General features: G+C 48.7%; 2 protein-coding genes across 2 annotated transcripts in view; both read left to right on the forward strand.

The window, feature by feature from the left end:
* The window catches only part of LOC142245109 (lanosterol synthase-like), a 122,586-nt gene that overhangs the window by 88,121 nt on the left and 16,668 nt on the right, over positions 1-17,797 (forward strand). The window contains exons 14-18 of the mRNA XM_075317441.1: positions 6,443-6,493; positions 7,132-7,281; positions 8,377-8,473; positions 8,562-8,667; positions 10,066-10,131. Coding sequence (XP_075173556.1) covers positions 6,443-6,493; positions 7,132-7,281; positions 8,377-8,473; positions 8,562-8,667; positions 10,066-10,131 — 470 coding nt within the window. The remainder of the gene's footprint in view (positions 1-6,442; positions 6,494-7,131; positions 7,282-8,376; positions 8,474-8,561; positions 8,668-10,065; positions 10,132-17,797) is intronic.
* The window catches only part of PCNT (pericentrin), a 432,670-nt gene that overhangs the window by 12,635 nt on the left and 402,238 nt on the right, over positions 1-17,797 (forward strand). The gene's annotated exons all lie outside the window — the stretch shown is intronic.

Raw genomic sequence — 17,797 nt, forward strand, 5'->3', positions numbered from 1 at the left:
GGTGTATAGCTTCTGCCTCCGGAGGCCACACAAAGTATTACACTTTAAAAGTGTAACCCCTCCCCTCTGCCTATACACCCTCCCGTGCATCACGGGCTCCCCAGTTTTATGCTTTGTGTGGAAGGAGGCACACATCCACTCATGCATTCTCATTTTAGTTATATCGGTTGGAAGAAAAGAGGGCCCCCACAGGGCCCCCGGCATGTTCCCTTCTCACCCCACTACGTCGGCGGTGCTGTTAAGGTTGAGGTACCCATTGTGGGTACAAAGGCCGGAGCCTCATGCCGTCTCCTTCACCATCCCTTAGCGGCTCTGGGAGAAGTGGGATCCTGACCGGTCATCCATTTACTGGGACCGTGCTCCCTCCGCAGCCCCTGTGGGAATCTGCCGGACAGGAGTCTATTCATCCACAGGGATCGGGCCCTGCATCTATAAGGTACTCTGTGTCCCCATGGGGACTGTGCATGGAGCGCCTTTTTCCCGGACGCTGCAGCAGCTGCTGATTTCTGAAGACCGGCGGACTTCCGCGCCGACAGTGCCTGCTTGTCGGCCGCGGTCTTAAATTTAGTCCCCGGCTTCAGCGCGGCCTAGTAGCAAAACTCCCGCCCCCGGGCCTGTCTATCAGGGGTAAGGGCGGGACTGCCGACCTGACGTCGGATGTGAGGGCCGGAGCATCCTGTATGCTTCCTCCCCCCTCACTGATCACTGTGGGGACCCCAGATTCCCGCACTTTTCCTAGCGCCGCCCACGGCTCCACTCCTCCTCTGAGAGCTCCGGCAGCCATTTTTCTGCCATTCTGCCGGTGGAGGATTATCAGGAAGAGCTCTGCAGCTCTGGGAGACCTAAGGCAGGGAATCTGGAGGACACACCCCCCGCTTTTTAGTGGTCGGTAAGCCACACCGGTCACCCGGTGCTGGTCCCCTTAGGGTGCCGGAATAGATACGTATTCTATATATATATTTCTGTTCGGCCGGGCTGTATACCCTTTCCCATATACCCTCAGTGATCACTCTCCTAGGAGACAACAGCATGTCGTCCACAAGGAGCAAGAGCGCTAAGGCACAGGGTTTTTTTGCGACCTGTACCTCTTGTGGGGCTATGTTACCTGCGGGTTCCACCTACCCTCACTGTGAGCAATGCTCGACCCCTGTTTCGCTTGCTCAACCGGAGCCTCGGTCATTAGTGGGCCCCTCAGCTCAGGTAGACCCCCCTGCTCCCCCTGTCCAGGCGGCAGGGACAGAGTTTGCAGTTTTTGCTGAGAAACTCTCTGAGTCACTTTCACAATCCATGGCTCAGTCTATGGACAAATGGTCTGCCAAGCTGCTTGATGCCTTGCAGTCCAGACCGGTCCTTACACAGGCCCCGGGCCCTGTTGGATCGTCGCATCCAGGTCCCTCTCGGTCCGCGCCGCAGCGCGCTCCCGGGGTGGGCCCTAGGTCTCAGGCGGAGGACTCCTGCCCGGACCGCAGTCCTAGACCGGCTAAGCGGGCTCGCTGGGAATCTTCCCCGACTTCTTCACGCTGCTCGGGTTCCCAGCTTGAGGACTCTCTGGAGGACGAGGCGGACGTCGCAGCTCAGGGCTCTGACCCTGATGTTGCCCTCAATCTTGATACACCTGAAGGAGACACCTTAGTAAATGATCTTATCTCGTCCATCAACCAGGTGTTAGATCTATCTCCCCCGCCTCCACCTATAGAGGAGTCGGCTTCCCAGCAGGAGAAACACCAGTTTCGGTTCCCCAAACGTACACGTAGTGCGTTTTTCGATCACTCTAACTTCAGAGATGCTGTCCAGAAGCCCAGAGCGGTTCCGGACAAGCGCTTTACTAAGCGCCTTACTGACACACGTTACCCCTTCCCCTCTGACGTAGTTAAGGGTTGGGCTCAATGTCCCAAGGTGGATCCTTCAGTCTCTAGATTGGCGGCTAGATCTGTGGTATCGGTTGCAGATGGCTCATCGCTAAAAGATGCCACTGACAGGCAGATAGAGCTCCTGGTGAAATCCATCTATGAAGCCACGGGCGCGTCTTTTGCCCCGGCTTTTGCAGCCGTATGGGCACTCCAAGCTATCTCAGCTTGTCTGACTGAGATTAATGCGGTCACACGTACCTCTGCTCCGCAGGTTGCGTCTTTGACTTCTCAGGCGTCGGCTTTTTCTTCCTACGCCATGAACGCAGTCTTAGACTCTACTAGCCGTACAGCGGTGGCATCCGCTAATTCTGTGGCAGTCCGCAGGGCCATGTGGCTGCGCGAATGGAAGGCAGACTCTGCTTCCAAGAGGTTCTTAACCGGTTTGCCGTTTTCTGGCGACCGATTGTTTGGCGAGCGATTGGATGAGATTATTAAGGAATCCAAGGGAAAGGACTCCTCCTTACCCCAGTCCAAACCGAAGAGACCTCAGCAACGGAAAATACAATCGAGGTTTCGGTCCTTTCGTCCCTCCGCCAAGCCCCAATCCTCTTCGTCCAACAGGCCGGAGAAAGGCCAGAGGAACTCCTATGCGTGGCGGTCTAAGTCACGCCCCCAAAAAGCCGCCGGAGGCACTGCCTCCAAGGCGGCCTCCTCATGACTCTCGGCATCCCCGAACCGCATCCTCGGTCGGTGGCAGGCTCTCCCGCTTTTGCGACGCCTGGTGGCCACATGTTCAAGACCGATTTGTGAGAGACATTCTGTCTCACGGTTACAGGATAGAGTTCAGCTCTCGTCCTCCGACTCATTTCTTCAGAACCTCTCCGCCCCCCGCTCGGGCAGACGCACTTTTTCAGGCAGTGGACGCTCTGAAGACAGAAGGAGTTGTGATTCCCGTTCCCCCTCAGGAACATGGTCGCGGTTTTTACTCCAACTTGTTCGTGGTGCCAAAGAAGGACGGATCATTCCGTCCCGTTCTGGACCTCAAACTACTCAACAGACATGTGAGCACCAGACGGTTTCGGATGGAATCTCTCCGCTCAGTCATCGCATCGATGTCACAAGGAGACTTCCTAGCATTGATCGACATCAAGGATGCTTATCTCCATGTGCCGATCGCACCCGAACATCAACGCTTCTTGCGGTTCGCCATCGGGGACGAACACCTTCAGTTCGTGGCATTGCCTTTCGGCCTGGCGACAGCCCCACGGGTTTTCACCAAAGTCATGGCATCCGTTGTGGCGATCCTACACTCTCAGGGCCACTCGGTGATTCCCTACTTACACGATCTCCTAGTCAGGGCTCCTTCTCGGGTGGCGTGTCAACACAGCCTTACCGTCGCTCTGGCGACTCTCCAGCAGTTCGGGTGGATCATCAACTTTCCAAAATCCAAGTTGACACCGACCCAATCACTGACTTACCTCGGGATGGAGTTTCATACACAGTCAGCGGTAGTCAAGCTACCGCTGGACAAACAGCTTTCTCTGCAGGCAGGGGTGCAATCTCTTCTTCGGGGTCAGTCACACCCCTTGAGACGCCTCATGCACTTCCTGGGGAAGATGGTGGCAGCAATGGAGGCAGTGCCCTTCGCGCAATTCCATCTGCGCCCACTCCAATGGGACATTCTCCGCAAATGGGACAGGAGGTCGACTTCCCTCGACAGGAACGTCTCTCTTTCCCTTGCAACCAAGACGTCTCTTCAGTGGTGGCTTCTTCCCACTTCTCTATCGCAGGAAAAATCCTTCCTGCCACCAACCTGGGCTGTGGTCACCACGGACGCGAGCCTGTCAGGGTGGGGAGCGGTTTTCTTCCACCACAGGGCTCAGGGAACCTGGACTCCGATAGAGTCTTCCCTTCAGATCAATGTTCTGGAGATAAGGGCAGTGTATCTAGCCCTATTGGCTTTCCATCGGTGGCTGGAGGGCAGACAGATCCGTATACAGTCGGACAACGCCACTGCCGTCGCATACATCAACCACCAGGGCGGCACGCGCAGTCGCCATGCCTTCCAGGAAGTCAGGCGAATTCTGCAGTGGGTGGAAGCCACAGCCTCCACGATCTCCGCAGTCCACATCCCGGGCGTAGAAAACAGGGAAGCAGATTTTCTCAGTCGTCAGGGCATGGACGCGGGGGAATGGTCTCTTCACCCAGACGTGTTTCGAGAGATCTGTCGCCGCTGGGGAACGCCGGACGTCGATCTCATGGCGTCACGGCACAACAACAAGGTCCCGGCATTCATGGCACGGTCTCAGGATCACAGAGCTCTGGCGGCGGACGCATTAGTTCAGGATTGGTCGCAGTTTCGACTGCCTTATGTATTTCCTCCTCTGGCGATGCTGCCCAGAGTGTTACGCAAGATCAGGTCCGATTGCCGTCGCGCCATTCTCGTCGCTCCAGATTGGCCGAGGCTGTCGTGGTACCCGGATCTGTGGCATCTCACGGTGGGTCAGCCGTGAGCGCTTCCAGACCGCCCAGACTTGCTGTCACAAGGGCCGTTTTTCCATCTGAATTCTGCGGCCCTCAACCTGATTGTGTGGCCATTGAGTCCTGGCTCCTAGCGTCGTCAGGGTTATCTCAGGATGTTATTGCCACCATGAGACAGGCCAGGAAGCCAACGTCCGCCAAGATCTATTACAGGTCTTGGCGGATCTTCTTGTCCTGGTGCTCTGATAATGGTTTTACTCCCTGGCCTTTTGCCTTACCCATTTTTCTTTCATTCCTTCAATCCGGAATGGACAAGGGTTTGTCACTCGGCTCTCTCAAGGGACAAGTATCGGCGCTCTCAGTATTTTTTCAAAAGCGCCTGGCCAGTCTTCCGCAGGTCCGCACGTTCCTGCAGGGAGTTTGCCACATAGTCCCACCTTACAAGCGCCCGCTGGAACCCTGGGACCTTAACAGGGTACTAACGGCTCTTCAGAAACCACCTTTCGAGCCGCTGCGGGATGTCTCTTTATCACGTCTTTCGCAGAAGGTGGCATTTCTAGTGGCAGTTACATCACTCCGAAGAGTGTCGGAGCTTGCAGCGCTGTCATGCAAAGCCCCCTTCCTGGTTTTTCACCAGGATAAGGTGGTTCTGCGTCCTGTCCCGGAATTTCTCCCTAAGGTGGTATCTCCGTTTCATCTCAATCAGGATATCTCCTTACCTTCATTTTGCCCTAATCCAATTCACCAATGTGAAAAGGATTTGCACTCATTAGATCTGGTGAGAGCACTCCGGTTCTACGTGTCTCGCACGGCGCCCTTGCGCCGTTCAGATGCACTCTTTGTCCTTGTCACTGGCCAGCGTAAGGGTTCGCAGGCTTCCAAGTCAACCTTGGCTCGGTGGATCAAGGAACCGATTCTTGAAGCTTACCGTTCTTCGGGGCTTCCGCTCCCTTCGGGGCTGAAAGCCCATTCTACCAGAGCCGTGGGTGCGTCCTGGGCATTGCGGCACCGGGCTACGGCTCAGCAGGTGTGTCAGGCAGCTACGTGGTCTAGTCTGCACACTTTCACAAAACACTATCAGGTGCATACCTATGCTTCGGCAGACGCCAGTCTAGGTAGGCGAGTCCTTCAGGCGGCGGTTGCCCACCTGTAAGAGGGAGTCGTGTCGGCTCTTTTTATCGAGGTATTCTTTTACCCACCCAGGGACTGCTTTTGGACGTCCCAATTGTCTGGGTCTCCCAATGGAGCGACAAAGAAGAAGGGAATTTTGTTTACTTACCGTAAATTCCTTTTCTTCTAGCTCCTATTGGGAGACCCAGCACCCGCCCCTGTTCCCTTCGGGCTGGTTGTTCTTTTGTGTACACATGTTGTTCATGTTGAATTGTTCTTTTGGTTCTTGGTTTTCAGTTCTCCGAACATCCTTCGGATTGAATTTACCTTAGACCAATTTATAAGTTTCCTCCTTCCTGCTTTTGCACCAAAACTGAGGAGCCCGTGATGCACGGGAGGGTGTATAGACAGAGGGGAGGGGTTACACTTTTAAAGTGTAATACTTTGTGTGGCCTCCGGAGGCAGAAGCTATACACCCAATTGTCTGGGTCTCCCAATAGGAGCTAGAAGAAAAGAAATTTACGGTAAGTAAACAAAATTCCCTTCTTTACTCATTCACCGTCGCTCGTAGCTGTCACATGCTACGATATATCAAACGATGCCGGATGTGCGTTACTTACGACGTGACCCCGCCGACATATCGCCCGATATATCGTACCGTGTGACGCCCGCATTACTCTATGCCCTAGTGCAAAAAATTACCTGCAATCTGAATGTACATTTAAGTCTATGAGCTTTTCATTAGTTGATGCTTCACTTGTTGTAGAGTATTGTTTCCGAGCAATATCAGGCCTATCTTACTATTGGGTGACAGATCACATATTTTAGAAAGTTCTTTCAAGTCTAAACAAAGGGGTTGATTAAAGGGAATCTGTCAATAGGTTTTCATTCTCCATCTGAGAGCAGCATAATGTAGAGTCAGAGACCCTGAAACCAGTATATGAAGCTGCTATAAGTGCAAATCACATGCATGAAATATGATTAATGCCATTATGTTGCAGATACCCGATAACCCACCAGAGTACAAGAAATACTACAGACAGATGAACAAGGTGAATATATTATAAAGAAGTTTTCATGGTTAACTAAAGTTTTGCTGAGGGGGCAGGTGTGTTTACCATAAAAATGATATTATATTTACAGACATCTTTTTGCTTATCCAGTAACTCAGCTGTGGATGATTTTAGTTTTGTCCATACTATGACATTGTGATATTTAAAGGGGTTGTCCACTACTAGGACAACCCCTTCCGATTCCTCTTGTTTCCCCCAGTTAAAATAAAAGACTCTGTATTCATCTTCCATTTCGACGTTGCCAGCAACCGCCGTTCAGGTCTCACATGACGTTGTGACATCACGCGAGCACTGCGTCCAATCACAGCCGGCTTCTGTCTCCACACCTTCGGATCAAATGAGTTAATCAACAGGAAGGGACGCTGCAGCTGCTACTCACTTCCTTTTGATTGCTTATTTAGTCTGAAGGCGGGGAGAGAGAAGCCGGCGGTGATTGGACGCAGTGATCGCATAATGTCACGTGAGCCCAAAACCGTGGTTACAGATAGCGCTGGAATGACGCCAGAACGGATGGTGAGTACAGGGTCTTTTATTTTAACTGGGGGAAACAAGTGGAATCAGAAGGGCCTGTCCTAGTAGTGGCAACCCCTTTAAGGTGACCTTTTATTGTGATTCAGGGAGGATTCCCATTCAGCACCCGGGACTATGGTTGGATTGTGGCGGATTGTACTGCGGAGGGGCTGAAATCTGCAATGTTGCTCCAGGAAAACTGTTCTTTCTTATCTGAACATATTCCAAGGAGCAGATTACGGGATGCTGTTGATGTGGTAAGAAACATGCAAATATACAGTATATATGTATGTGTATATATACAGTACAGACCAAAAGTTTGGACACACTTTCTCATTCAAAGAGTTTTCTTTATTTTCAGGACTCTGAAAATTGTAGATTCACATTGAAGGCATCAAAACTATGAATTAAAACGTGGAATGAAATACTTAAAAAAGTGTGAAACAACTGAAAATATGTCTTATATTCTAGGTTCTTCAAAGTAGCCACCTTTTGCTTTGATTACTGCTTTGCACACTCTTGGCATTCTCTTGATGAGCTTCAAGAGGTAGTCACCGGAAATGGTCTTCCAACAGTCTTGAAGGAGTTCCCAGAGATGCTTAGCACTTGTTGGGCCTTTTGCCTTCACTCTGCGGTCCAGCGCACCCCAAACCATCTCGATTGGGTTCAGGTCTGGTGACTGTGAAGACCAGGTCATCTGGCGTAGCATCCCATCACTCTCCTTCTTAGTCAAATAGCACATAGACAGCCTGGAGGTGTGTTTGGGGTCATTGTCTTGTTGAAAAATAAATGATGGTCCAAATAAACGCAATCCGGATGGAATAGCACGCCGCTGCAAGATGCTGTGGTAGCCATGCTGGTTCTGTATGCCTTCAATTTTGAATAAATCCCCAACAGTGTCACCAGCAAAGCACCCCCACACCGTCACACCTCCTCCTCCATGCTTCACGGTGGGAATCAGGCATGTAGAGTCCATCCGTTCACCTTTTCTACAAAGACACGGTGGTTGGATCCAAAGATCTCAAATTTGGACCCATCAGACCAAAGCACAGATTTCCACTGGTCTAATGTCCATTCCTTGTGTTCTTTAGCCCAAACAAGTCTCTTCTGCATGTTGCTGTCCTTAGCAGTGGTTTCCTAGCAGCTATTTTACCATGAAGGCCTGCTGCACAAAGTCTCCTCTAAACAGTTGTTCTACAGATGAGAAGTTGTGTCCAACCTTTTGGTCTGTATTGTGTATATATATATATATATATATATATATATATATATATATACATACATACACACACAGTGTGTGTGACAGTTAATCATGTTTTGTGCTGTACCTTAATAATTGCGAGTTGTTGTAGCTACTTAGTATGAAGAATTCTGATGGGGGATTTGCCACTTATGAAACCAAACGTGGTGGGCGCTTGTTGGAAAGGCTTAATCCATCCGAAGTGTTCAGTACGTACATAGTATTGTATTGTAATAAATACCTGATGAGAAACTACATTCAATGCAACATGATCCCTAATGCTTTCATTTACTGCAGGAGATATTATGATTGACTACACCTATGTAGAGTGCACATCTGCTGTAATGCAGGCCTTGAAACATTACCAAGCATGGGACCCGGACTACAGAGCACATGAAATCAGGTATTTTGTCATGCGTTCTTGTTCATAGCCAACTTTACATACTCTCAATGTTCATAAAATGATGTACTGTATATATATTTTCCTTTCACCTTCATAGCAAACTAATTTAGGCCACCTTCACACGCACGTGCCTCCGGTACGTGCTAGGTCCGTTCCCGCATGTACTGGAGACACGGGCACACGTATACCCATTAAAATCAATGGGTATATGTGCACGCACGTGTTCAGCCATTGGCCCGTGCCTCCGTGTGGAGCAGACATGAGCCCATGTGCTCTATATGGAGGCATGTCCGTTTTTCTCCGGCAGCACGGGTGTCACGTGGCTCGCACCCGTACCACACGGATGTAGTGTGGATGCGGTCCCACGTGACACGCGCTGGAGAAACACACGTGTCATTGTAAAAATAAATAAAAACAAATACTCACCTCCACCAGCCCTGCAGTCTCTGCCGCGGCTGTCACCTGCATCCGTCCCCCAGTGAATTTGAACAACGCATATTCTTCACTGGGGGCTGGAAGTAGCGTCAGCGGGGCATGGCCTGTGCCGGACACTGTCATTCAGCACCACAGACAGCACCGGAAGAAACAGGTAAGGCGGGACTTTCCGTTCTCCGTGTGTTATTACGTATAACACACGGAGAACACGCATGTTCCACAAACACAGCACATGGGGAGCAAACCACCCCTTTAATACGTCCGTGAAAAAAACGGTTCTTTTTTTCACGTGCATGTGAAGGGGGCCTTAAAGGGGTTGTGTGGTCAGAAGATACTGATGACCTATCCTGTTAATTAGGAGCTGTGCTGCAGTACCTGGCAGTAGCTGCTACACTTTGAATGAAGGTTAAAACAGCGATCGAGTGTTTGTAGGGTGTATGTTCACCACCGTTCTGATATTGTTGACTTATCCAAAATAAGAGCTCATTCACACGTCCAGGCAATTTGGTCTGATGTCGGATCACGATGCACGGACTCGCCATGGCTCTCTGACACGAGCGTGACCATTTAATATATTTATATGTCGCTGTCACACTCGAGTTGGGAGACGCATGGCCAGTCCATTCATTACAATCCATCATCAGCCCAAATTGCACAGACATGTGAAAGAACCCTAAAAGTCATCAGTATCTTAGGACCAGACTACCCCTTTAAGGATTCTCCATCTTAAAGTAACTTAGAATAATACATTATAAATGCATTTCAGCTTGTAATTGATCTACCGCTAGTATTATCACTGCACTGCCAATATTAGGATTGTGATACTGCATTCACAATATTGTATTTAGTGGCCCTTGTTCGCTTTCCCGTAGGGAAATCAGAGGGCCCTCATAGTGAAACTCCAGTATGCGACTACACCGATATGATTTGGACTTTTTCTTTTTCTTTTTTTGCTCCACTTAGGGAAACTCTCAAACAAGGCCTAGATTACTGCCGAAGAGTTCAGCGTAAAGACGGATCCTGGGAAGGGTAAGTATAAAAGAACCGAGTAATAATTGGATTTTGTACCTTTCTTGTAGAATACATTATGGAACACGACACCATAGGTATAAGCTCTGCCACTAAGGCCTAAAACACTTCCGCAAAAAAAAGTACGTGTCTCACAGTCCGTTTTTCGGGTCCGTGTTCCGTTTTTTTGGGGCGTTTCTCCGGTACGTATGGCATCCGTGTGATGGCGTATGCGAGCCGTGTGTGCGTGTGGAATGTCCGTATTGACATAAAACACGTACGTATGCTGTCCGTGTGCTGTCCGTTTTTAAAGGCCCGCATTCTTACCCAATTAACGTTGTTAATCATTCATCATGAGATCCTGGTGTTTTTGTTTGCCATCACTGATAGATTGGTAACAAGTGTTTCAGATTTTGTGATTAAAAACGGACACGGACGATACGTGCTGAACACGGACATACTCCGTGTGCGGTCCGTGCAGGCACGGACCCATAGACTAAAGCAGGTCCGTGCCTGCGTGCTGCCGGCCAAAAACGGACATGTCGTCCGTGTAGAAAAGCGCACACACGTACTTACCACACGGACACATGTTCCGTGTGATTTTACGTGTGTGTGCCATCTACCATTGAATAACATGGGTCTCCGTGTCTCCGGTACGTGCAAATACGTACCGCACACGTACAAAAAAAACGGATGTGTGTTGCGGGTCTAAGAGGATGAAATATATCTTGGAATCCGACTCTACAAATGTTAGGCCTTGCGCTCACTAGAAAATGGTATTTTCTTAAGAAAATTCCGCAGGCAATGAAAGATTTCTGCACCCGTGGGCAAAAAAACGCACCGAAATCCGCATGCGTTTTGGGGCGGTTTTTCCGCAGGTTGGTAAATGTGTTTTAATGCAGTCAATGCAATAAAGCACATTGAAAAGAAAAAAAAAAAGGTCATTTCCTTCTGAGATAGATAGATAGATAATGGATAGATAAATAGATAGATAGAAGGATAGATAGATAGATAGATAGATAGATAGATAGATAGATAGATAGATAGATAGATAGAGGGATAGATAATAAATAGATAGATAGATAGAGGACAGATCAATGAATAGAGTCCCTGTGCCAGCAGTTCTCCCGAGCGTTAGTGTGTTCACATTACCGACCATGAGAAATGGCCTGTAGTTACCTCTCTGCAGTCTCGTTACGAGGCTGCATGGAGTATGTGTCAGTCGCGGCTGGATGCAAGTGTCGTGGGACGTGCGTGGATTATGCCATAGCTGTGTGTTGGGGGTGTAATAAAGTGGTGAAAGAGGGGCTTTTTTGTTATTTTATTTAAAATAAAGGATTTTTCAGTGTGTGTGTTTTTTTACTTTACTTACGGGTTAATCATATAAGCCGTCTCATAGACGCTGCCATTATTAAGATGTGACTTAGTGGCAGCGATCCGCTGCCATTAACTCGTTATTACCCCGAATTGCCACCGAATCATGGCAATCGGGAAGAGCCGGGGACACTCCGGGACTGTCGCATAATGGATGCGACAGTCCCTGGGCAGCTGCGGGCTGATATTCTGGGCTGCGGGAGGGAGTGGGCATTACCCCTGGCCCTCGCCCTCCCCAGCCTGAGAATACCGGGCCGCCGCTGTGTGTTTACCTCGGCTGGACGGTAAAAATACAGCGGAGCCCACGTTTTTTTTTTTTTGTTTGTTTTTTATTGTTATATGTACATTTAATTTCTATGTGTATTCTATATGTCTGTATCTGTGTGTGCGTGTGATGTGTGTGTGTGTTTACTCTGCTCCGCTTCCTCTTCCTGTCATAATGACATCACTTCCCTGCAATATGCAGGGCAGTGATGACCATTATGTCCCAAAAACGCGAAATACTGCAGGGAATAACGCAGAAAAACGCAATGAACCGCACAGAATTTGTTGCCTGCGTTATTCTCTGCGGGATTTCACGATTACATTGCAGTCAATGGAGTGAAATCCCGCAGCTACCTGTGGAAAAGAAGTGACATGCAATTGTTTTTGCTGCGGGAATCCCGCAGCAAAACATGCAGCTGTCAAAATCCGCATAATGCGCACAGCATTTTTTTTTTCCCATAGGATTTGCTGGTGAATCACTGCAGAGATGTTATGAACATTTTCTGCAGCGAAACATGCAGCAAATCCGTAGGAAATGCGCGTCAAAAAACGGCAAGTGCGCACAGGGCCTTAAACTTCTTTATTCTTTACAGTGTGAAACAAACTGAACACGCCAATTTCCCTGATGGCCCAAACTACGCGTTTCAGATGTCAAGCATCCTCAGTCATGTTATCATGATTGTAAAGAATAAAGATGTTTAACATTTGTAGACGGATACCAAGATTTATTTCACTTCAGCACGTAGAGCGTATCCGTGCTCCAAATTAAGAAACATGGACTAAAGCGGTGAGCTGGAAGCATTTCTTATGTTCTTATACGAAGAGGATGACCCTAGGATGAAAACGTGTTTGCTCTGTTGGTGGTCTATGCCTTCTCAAACACTAGGCAGCTTAGCTTTGTGCCAAAGGCAGTAAGAGGGGGGGGAAAACCCAGAATTGGCATGATCTAAACCCAGGGAAGACAAGCATGCAGAGTAAAGAAATAAGAATAGGGTAGCACTTGTGTGGCCGAATATATTCAACAAGAAAGGGATTTTACAATAAGTGAACCGTTAAGAGCCCTGAAAAAAGGTGTAGAGGCCAGTCCTGAGCACTGTAGATCATTGATATGCCCTCCACATGGGCCCATTGAAGAATAAAAGGCATGGAGAACAGCATCTACTTTGAATGTCTCTAAGGTAGATAAGCTGGGGCCATGATCAATACTATACAGTTTGATAATAAGAGTAATTCATGGATGAGAAAAAAAATTTGAGTTTCTTGGATGAGACAATATGCAGCCCAGTTGTTTGTTCTGGGGATGTGACCTGGGAAATATTGGACCCAGTGACTCCACCTAATGGAGAACCCTGGCAGCTACCGACATGTCAAAGAAGCTCCCAGTTACAGTGCCTACAAGTAGTATTCAACCCCCTGCAGATTTAGCAGGTTTACACATTCGGAATTAACTTGGCATTGTGACATTTGGACTGTAGATCAGCCTGGAAGTGTGAAATGCACTGCAGCAAAAAAGAATGTTATTTATTTTTTTATTTATTTTTTTTTAAATTGTGAAAAGTTTATTCAGAGGGTCATTTATTATTCAACCCCTCAAACCACAAGAATTCTGTTTGGTTCCCCTAAAGTATTAAGAAGTATTTCAGGCACAAAGAACAATGAGCTTCACATGTTTGGATTAATTATCTCTTTTTCCAGCCTTTTCTGACTAATTAAGACCCTCCCCAAACTTGTGAACAGCACTCATACTTGGTCAACATGGGAAAGACAAAGGAGCATTCCAAGGCCATCAGAGACAAGATCGTGGAGGGTCACAAGGCTGGCAAGGGGTACAAAACCCTTTCCAAGGAGTTGGGCCTACCTGTCTCCACTGTTGGGAGCATCAGCCGGAAGTGGAAGGCTTATGGAACTACTGTTAGCCTTCCACGGCCTGGACAGCCTTTGAAAGTTTCCACCCGTGCTGAGGCCAGGCTTGTCCGAAGAGTCAAGGCTAACCCAAGGACAACAAGGAAGGAGCTCCGGGAAGATCTCATGGCAGTGGGGACATTGGTTTCAGTCAATACCATAAGTAACGTATTCCACCGCAATGGTCTCCGTTCCAGACGAGCCCGTAAGGTACCTTTACTTTCAAAGCGTCATGTCAAGGCTCGTCTACAGTTTGCTCATGATCACTTGGAGGACTCTGAGACAGACTGGTTCAAGGTTCTCTGGTCTGATGAGACCAAGATCGAGATCTTTGGTGCCAACCACACACGTGACGTTTGGAGACTGGATGGCACTGCATACGACCCCAAGAATACCATCCCTACAGTCAAGCATGGTGGTGGCAGCATCATGCTGTGGGGCTGTTTCTCAGCCAAGGGGCCTGCCCATCTGGTCCGCATCCATGGGAAGATGGATAGCACGGCCTACCTGGAGATTTTGGCCAAGAACCTCCGCTCCTCCATCAAGGATCTTAAGATGGGTCGTCATTTCATCTTCCAACAAGACAACGACCCAAAGCACACAGCCAAGAAAACCAAGGCCTGGTTCAAGAGGGAAAAAATCAAGGTGTTGCAGTGGCCTAGTCAGTCTCCTGACCTTAACCCAATTGAAAACTTGTGGAAGGAGCTCAAGATTAAAGTCCACATGAGACACCCAAAGAACCTAGATAACTTGGAGAAGATCTGCATGGAGGAGTGGGCCAAGATAACTCCAGAGACCTGTGCCGGCCTTATCAGGTCTTATAAAAGACGATTATTAGCTGTAATTGCAAACAAGGGTTATTCCACAAAATATTAAACCTAGGGGTTGAATAATAATTGACCCACACTTTTATGTTGAAAATTTATTAAAATTTAACTGAGCAACATAACTTGTTGGTTTGTAAGATTTATGCATATGTTAATAAATCCTGCTCTTGTTTGAAGTTTGCAGGCTCTAACTTATTTGCATCTTATCAAACCTGCTAAATCTGCAGGGAGTTGAATACTACTTGTAGGCACTGTACCTGCCTGATGTGTGAGCAAAATACCGGTTGATTCTGAAGAGGAAAAGCTAGAGGTGGAAAGTTAGAAAAAAGATTACAATTCCAGAAGAACAAACTGGAGGTGAGACTACTTTACCTACTGTGTACTTAGGGTTCTCAAAAGTATGTTGGTAGAACATTGTTCCCAAGCCCGAGAGACAGGTCTTGGACATTAACGCCTACCAATGGAGGGGCTGGAAAGATTAGCTTTGGAGCAGCGCCACTGTAAACCCACCAATGGAAAAACTGATAAGACTGGGATGGGAAAGTGGATAAGAGACCCTGAAGAGTCTACCATTCCATAAAGCCAGAAAGGATCCTGGGAAGTGAGAAGGCGGATGGCATACTATTAGAATCTACTTGGATAGGAGGAATGGAAGGACTGAGGAACCTACTCATCCAAAGAGGGAAACACTCCTTGGAGCCTTTGACCGAGGGTGTGCCTTGGGATCGTCCCTTTTCTTGAAGAACTGGTCAGTGAAATTACTAAGAATAGAAATACACATGTAGCTGTCTGCATGACAGAAGGAAACCTCTTCCTGGAGGGAGAGGCGGACTCATCCTTAACATTGAGTTTAGGCCAGATAAAGATAGTCTCTGTCTACAATGGGTCTATTACATGCTGTAAAGGAGCTGTGTAAGGAGACCTTGGCCCCTTTTATTAGAATGACTACAGGGAGCCAAGAGCATTTCATTCTCAAAAGCTGCAGAAATGGGTACGCATGGGCTTTACTTTGGGTCATCAAGATCTTCAGAGTCTTGCTCCTTGTCTGGCTTGAGTCTGGAGTACATTCTCAAGCCAAACTACCCATTCAGGGAGACTTAACTACTGAGTAGGGTCAGATAATTGTAAGTTGGGCTAAGGTTGAGGTACAGATACCAGTAGGCCTGGAAAACCACATTTAAGGCTAGGTTCGCACACTGCGTCTTTTTGACGCTGCGTTTTTGTGCGTTTTTGGCCGCTAAAAACGCACAAAAACGCACCTGCGTCAAAAAAACGCATCAAAAAACGCATGCGTTTTTGCCGCGATTTGGTGCGTTTTGCTGCGTTTTTGATCTGTGCGTTTTGCTGCGTTTTTCCAATGCATTGCATGGGGGGAAAACGCAGAAAAACGCAGGAAAGAACTGACATGTCCATTTTTTTTTTTTAACTCAAAAACGCAGGTAAAAAAAACAGTTGTGTGCGGACAGCAAAAATGAAAACTCATAGACTTTGCTGGGGAAGCAAAGTCCTGCAGTTTTGAGGCCAAAAACGCACCCGAAAAACGAGCAAAAACGCCGCGAAAAACGCACTGTGCGCACATAGCCTAAGTCATTCTGCAGAGCAATTGCAAGCAAAAATATTTTGGGAATTCGAAGGGGAGGGGTGATCCTGGACTGAGGACATGAGGGAGCACAGAGAGGGGACAGCTCAATAGGGCTTCTACCTTTACTAGTGACAACTGGATACACAGATGTAAAAGTTCAAGCCTGTGTTCTCTGATGATCCCCTGGGCCTCTTGATAGGAACTGTTTTTTTCGGCAGACAAAAAGGCAGTCATGGGAAAATGCTGCACTCCAAATTCTTTCCTGCGTGGTGCCTTCACCGGAGTGAAGCCAACATATTTTATTCTACCTAATGTCTCTTAATGGCGAGTTGTATCAGTGACAATGCTAACAGCTAATTACATTTCTTTGTCGCTCCATTGGGAGACCCAGACAATTGGGTGTATAGCTTCTGCCTCCGGAGGCCACACAAAGTATTACACTTTTAAAAAAGTGTAACCCCTCCCCTCTGCCTATACACCCTCCCGTGGACCACGGGCTCCTCAGTTTTTATGCTTTGTGTGGAAGGAGGCACACATCCACTCATGCATTCTCATACATAGTTATGTCGGATGGAAGAAAAGAGGACCCCCATAGGGTCCCCGGCATGCTCCCTTCTCACCCCACTATGTCGGCGGTGCTGTTAAGGTTGAGGTACCCATTGCGGGTACGGAGGCTGGAGCCACATGCCGTCTCCTTCACCATCCCTTATGCGGCTCTGGGAGAAGTGGGATCCTAAGCGGTCATCCATTTGCTGGGACCGTGCTCCATCCGCAGCCCCTGGTGGAACCTGCCAGACCGGAGCCTCTTCACCCCCAGGGACCGGGCCCTGCAACTTGAAGGTACTCTGTGTCCCCATGCGGGGACTATACAGGGAGGGTCTGGATCCCAGCTTGAGGACTCTCAGGAGGACGAGGCGGACGTGGGAGCTCAGGGCTCTGACCCTGACTTCGCCCTTAACCTTGATACCCCTGAGGGGGACGCCTTAGTAAATGATCTTATCTTGTCCATCAACCAGGTGTTGGATCTCTCTCCCCCGCCTCCTCCTGTAGAGGAGTCGGCTTCTTAGCAGGAGAAACACCAATTTCGTTTCCCCAAACGTACGCGCAATACGTTTTTTGATCACTCTAACTTCAGGGACGCTGTCCAGAAGCCCAGAGCGGTCCCGGACAAGCGCTTTGCTAAACGGCACACTGACACGCGTTATCCATTTCCACCTGAAGTCGTAAAGGGCTGGGCACACTCTCCCAAGGTGGATCCTCCAGTCTCTAGATTGGCTGCTAGGTCCGTTGTGTCTGTTGCCGATGGCTCATCCCTGAAGGATGCCACTGACAGACAGATAGAGTTCTTGGTGAAGTCTATTTATGAGGCTACGGGCGCGTCTTTCGCCCCGGCCTTTGCGGCCGTGTGGGCTCTCCAAGCAATCTCGGCTTGTCTGACTGAGATTAATGCTGTCACGCGGAATTCTGCTCCGCATGTCTCTTCCTTGACCTCTCAGGCATCAGCATTTTCGTCCTACGCCATGAACGCCGTCCTGGACTCCACTAGCCGTACGGCTGTAGCATCCGCTAACTCCGTGGCAGTCCGCAGGGCCATGTGGCTGCGCGAATGGAAAGCAGACTCTGCTTCCAAAAGATTCTTAACTGGTTTGCCTTTTTCTGGCGACCGTTTATTTGGCGAACGGTTGGATGAGATTATTAAGGAATCCTCGGGTAAGGACTCCTCCTTACCCCAGTCCAA

This window comes from Anomaloglossus baeobatrachus, chromosome 7 (assembly GCF_048569485.1).
Source record: "Anomaloglossus baeobatrachus isolate aAnoBae1 chromosome 7, aAnoBae1.hap1, whole genome shotgun sequence".
Taxonomy (NCBI): domain Eukaryota; kingdom Metazoa; phylum Chordata; class Amphibia; order Anura; family Aromobatidae; genus Anomaloglossus; species Anomaloglossus baeobatrachus.